This window comes from Melanostigma gelatinosum (genome assembly GCF_949748355.1).
Source record: "Melanostigma gelatinosum genome assembly, chromosome: 2".
Taxonomy (NCBI): Eukaryota; Metazoa; Chordata; class Actinopteri; order Perciformes; family Zoarcidae; genus Melanostigma; species Melanostigma gelatinosum.
Genome location: NC_136635.1, coordinates 28,748,090 through 28,752,524, shown reverse-complemented (window position 1 = coordinate 28,752,524; position 4,435 = coordinate 28,748,090). Strand labels below are relative to the sequence as shown.

The following is a 4,435-nucleotide window of genomic DNA, read 5'->3' as shown; positions in this document are numbered from 1 at the left end:
AAAGTTTAAATTATTTATTCAAAGACCCTTTTGTGGACAAGCTGCAGAGCTCCCATAGGTTTAAAATCTGTAGGGGGAGAAAACGGTTTGTTTAGATATTTTAATCATAACCATGACAGCTTTGGCATTCACACTCGTTATAGCTACAAATACGTTGCAAAAAATACATCTGTTCAACCATAAGGCCTCACCCTCTTACTGGTGTTGCCATTGTCTTGCTACAAAGATGACCTCAAATAGACAGTTTTTTACTGTATGTTTTTAGCAGCAAATAAACCAAAGCTACTTAATAAAAAACAACCCAATGAGTGTGAACACATTCAGTCACAAGGGGGCGCTGCTAGATCACGTTTATTTGAATGTCATCTCTCAAACAAAAAGGCAATTTGAAGTGCATCACTTAGAGCAACATACACACAAGTATAAGAAGAAAAAAAAGGAAATAAAATGTATTAAAGTAGAAGACAGTTGTGTACAACATATGAAACAGAAATAAAACAATAAATGAAATAAAGAGGCTAAATAGAATTTACCAGGAAAAACAATAGCATAGATATGGTGATATGGATCCAATATATGACATGCTGCAGTGCACAGATATAGTATAGACGACTTAAATAGAAACACCCTTTGGCTTTGTGACTATTGAAAACCTCATGGATACATTTGAAGTGATGTGAAAATGCTTTGACATGATGATGATGACCTGAACAGTGTTTGCAGTCTGGAGTCGTCTCCGTTTATCCGCTGAAATGACCTGAAAAGAGAAGAATAAAATGAGCAGTTTGAATACAGGTGACACAGAACATCACAGTGAACTCTGACCTGTCTTTGGTATTTTTAAACCTGGACCCTATGTTCCCATGTTTGTGTGTCTAAGTGACGAATGGAGAGTTTTGAAATTGGTCCAGTATTGAGCGAGAACGCTGCAGCAGAACGAGATTTAGCGCCCGCCGTCTCGCTCAATACTGGACCAATTCTTTAAAAGAATTGTCCCCATTAATCACTTAGACACAAATACAAAAGGGTCCAGGTTGAAAAATACCAAAGTTACACTTTAGCTTTGCACAGGTACAGCTTTAGAGCAAAAGGAATATGACATGGAAAAACTGGATTTTAAAACCACTTCTGAGCACCAATATTTACCACCCAGCAATTTTTAAGAAGAGCATTTCTATGGAAGCTAAATAGGGCAATGACATTAAAATGAAGACATAAAAACAAAATATCACTTGCATAAAAAAGGATTAATAACGGGGAGACTATGACGACCCATTTGTGTGGTGCACTGCCTCAGTGTCTTGGCATCCATATAGTCATCAGATACAGATGTCAAGGAGTCCAACTTGGGTCAGTCCCATGCCAGGAAATTACTGCTTGAATTGATCAGTGTAAATGGGAATCAACGTTCTCACCTCTGGGTATTTGCGTCTCTCACTTCCCTGCACTTTTCCCCAGACTGGCGATGTCTTTGTTCTCCAGGATCTCAGACTTCTGCTCAGGTTGAAGCAGAGTGTTTGACGCCATCGCTTTAGCCACCGCTTGGATTGGGATGGACATGGACGTGGAAGACACAGCAGAAAGGGCACCGAAGAATTTCCTGGCCAGCCACTCACCGGGCCGACTCTCCTGCCTGTCTACTAACAAAACCCTGTCGGGAGAAAGAAAAAAAGAGAGAAGTATTTTAGCCACCTATAAGAAAGGCTCACCTAAAAAGTCAAACATCCGTTTTAAATGTTATTTAGAATACTTTCACCGCTTGCAGCCAAACAGCCCCTTTCCTTAGCTGTTATTTAGCCAAGAAGGACTGTGCTGCCCACCAGCTGCTAACAGGTGTGTAGCAACAGTTTGCAACATGCGCAGTATCCTAAATGAGCTGCTAAATTATATGATAAGGTGATGTTAGATCGGTGCATTAAATCACATTCTAAAACCTGTCAAACTGCCAAATTAGCAGCAGGGGAGGAGTTGAAACAACCGCAATCACAGTCCCTGAAACATAAGTGAAGCATAATGTTTGCACTCCTCTTCTCGAGTGATGATACGAATCAAGCCACGGATGAACATGAGAGTCCATCCAGATTTTGTTTTGTTCTGCTCACCGGGCCTTTGCATTGGGAACAGCTGTCAGATGTCCTAATCCATGCCAACAATTCGATGTGTTTTGGTGGGCAATTATTAGTGTCAAATGGTTAATGGTGATTTGAAAGTCTTAAAATATTATTTTAATAAAGTAAATGAGCTCGCCCACTCACCCTGGTCTGTAAATGGAATATCTGTCAAAACCCAGCGCCTCAATCTCTGCTTCCACTTGTCCCTGGGAAAAAACGAAACAATTTCCAGTGATTGTCCGACGTCATTATTTAATGAGACAAAACGGGCAAGAGAAAGAGGAAGACTTCATTCAGTAAGTGGCCTGCAGTAGAGGAAGGAAATAAAACACCTTGACTTTGAGGTAGAGGAAGTTGCTGTCTTTATCGGCTCCTCTGGAGGACTGCAGGTGGAACTGTGTGCAGCCTCCTGCTTTGGCGAGCTCTGCTGATTTTAGGACGTAGTCGTGATCAACGCGGATGAATCCTTCCTGAAGTAACAGAAGAAAATGACTGACATATACCCCGACCAATACTGAACTTTTGAAGACAATATGATATAAATATGTGAGGTTTTTAAAACTCTTACTATATATATATATATATATATATTTTTTTTTACATACTGTTTAATAGTCGTGACCCAGCTATGTACAGAGCAGACCATTCTACAGTTGACAATACTTTGCACGGAGAATATGGAGGTATTTTGGTAACTTGTGCCACAGTTCAACAGTAAAATCTTGATGATCCATCAGCGTTTGATTTGTAATGTTGAACTTACAGTCCCTGCTTTTGCTTTGGTTGTTCCCAGGCAGCAGTAGCCAACATCATGGCCCTGGAAGGCTGCAGCATGATCATCAAGCTTCTCAAAGTCCACCACCTCTTGTAGCTGGAGGCATAGAAAACAAAAGAAAATGTCACTCTCAACATGATGAATCTCAGACAATGTTGTCAACCGACTGGAGAATCAACCCACTGACCAGGTCTTCATATGCCTCGTCTTCAAAGGAGAGCCGTCTCCTCCCGATGAGGGTAATCTTGGAGAAGATGTTGTGCCCCAGCAGCTCTTGAAGCAACATCTTGCCTGTTTCTCCAGAGGCACCAAGGATGAAGCAGCTTTTATTTTGCTGCCTGAAGTTTTCCTCCAGAGTCTTCATGTCCTCCGCCATGCTGTGTGTGCCAAAAACAAACAGACTCTTAGCACGAGTTCAGGTAATGCTCAACGCAAACAAAGTGTATTAGAAGCAGGGAATGTATGCAAATGTGAAACACGCTCCGCGAACATTGTTTCTTTACTATCTTGGCATAAAGGCGTGATTTCACATACTAATTTGGGCAATCAATTGGAAATGAATTGTGTCCTCAGATAAACTGATTGCTGTTGTATAGTTCCATGAGAAGAAACGCCAACTTCAGAAATAGACTCTGCAGTCGGTGGACGGGCAGCAATCCACCATATAAAATAATAAAAACTCGTATGTAACTAGTAGACACGATTTACGACGAATTGACGAGAAGAGGTCTATCATTTAGAACCCAGTCGTAAGACAGCAATTTCACACGGTGAATATGTTATCCAAACAGCAAAGTAACTTTAAATGCACCAGTTTGTTAAGTCATGGAGACCCCGGGGAGGAACGTTTCTAAAATAAAGTCGTTGCTTTTCTCTTAACGTGGCTAACATCACTCATATTCGCATTTAGCTGACGTAACGTTGCCTGTAGCCATTTCCTGGTGTCAGCAGTTAAATTAACGTGTGTGTGTGTGTGTGTGTGTGTGTGTGTGTGTGTGTGCAGAGTCCAGCGGACAGAGCTGGCTGACTAAAGACCCCCGCCCGGTGTTTACCTCGTGTATTTCACCGGATCAGGGTCGTCGAAATAATTCAAAACCGCTGCAATGACAACAATAAAGACCGTTAACAGCCCGGTCGCTTTTCCGAGGGCGTTGTCCAGTATCTTCATAACAGACGTTGCTGGGCGCAATAGTTGAATATAGCTGCAACACTTCCTGGTTGCTTCATCTCACATGCTGTCTTTCCGCCATAGAAAACGTTTGCGCATGCGCACTTGACATTTAAAAAAAACCCTGCAAGAATATATATATATATATTTATATATATATATATTTTTTTTTATATATATATATATATATATATTTTTTTTTTTTTAAATATATATATATATATATTAGAAGAATATCCTACAACCGTAGAATAATACAATATTATGTATTTATTTTCCAACCACTCTAATTTCAATATCATGGCCCATTACAACATGATTAGTGTCCAACTGTTGCACTTAATTGCTTATTTGGTCTTGTTACGACCGGCTCGGGAGTCG

General features: G+C 40.5%; 1 protein-coding gene across 1 annotated transcript; it reads right to left on the bottom strand.

Moving 5' to 3' along the window:
- On the bottom strand, positions 1-4,119 carry htatip2 (HIV-1 Tat interactive protein 2). Its single transcript, XM_079284420.1, has 7 exons — positions 3,939-4,119; positions 3,074-3,263; positions 2,875-2,982; positions 2,444-2,581; positions 2,256-2,317; positions 1,416-1,651; positions 1-757 (listed from the first exon to the last, which is right to left on the bottom strand). Exons 1-6 carry the CDS (start codon positions 4,052-4,054, stop codon positions 1,435-1,437), a joined length of 831 nt encoding a protein of 276 aa, XP_079140546.1. The 5' UTR covers positions 4,055-4,119; the 3' UTR covers positions 1-757; positions 1,416-1,434.
- Positions 4,120-4,435: the final 316 nt, after the last annotated feature.

Bases quoted from the DNA above. Each gene is read 5' to 3' on its own strand.
- htatip2 (XM_079284420.1), bottom strand. From the start codon at position 4,054: ATGAAGATACTGGACAACGCCCTCGGAAAAGCGACCGGGCTGTTAACG. The intron at 3,264-3,938 runs GTAAACACCGGG...TGGCACACACAG, and splicing joins GATCCGGTGAAATACACGAG to CATGGCGGAGGACATGAAGA. The intron at 2,983-3,073 runs GTCAGTGGGTTG...CTATGCCTCCAG, and splicing joins ACGAGGCATATGAAGACCTG to CTACAAGAGGTGGTGGACTT.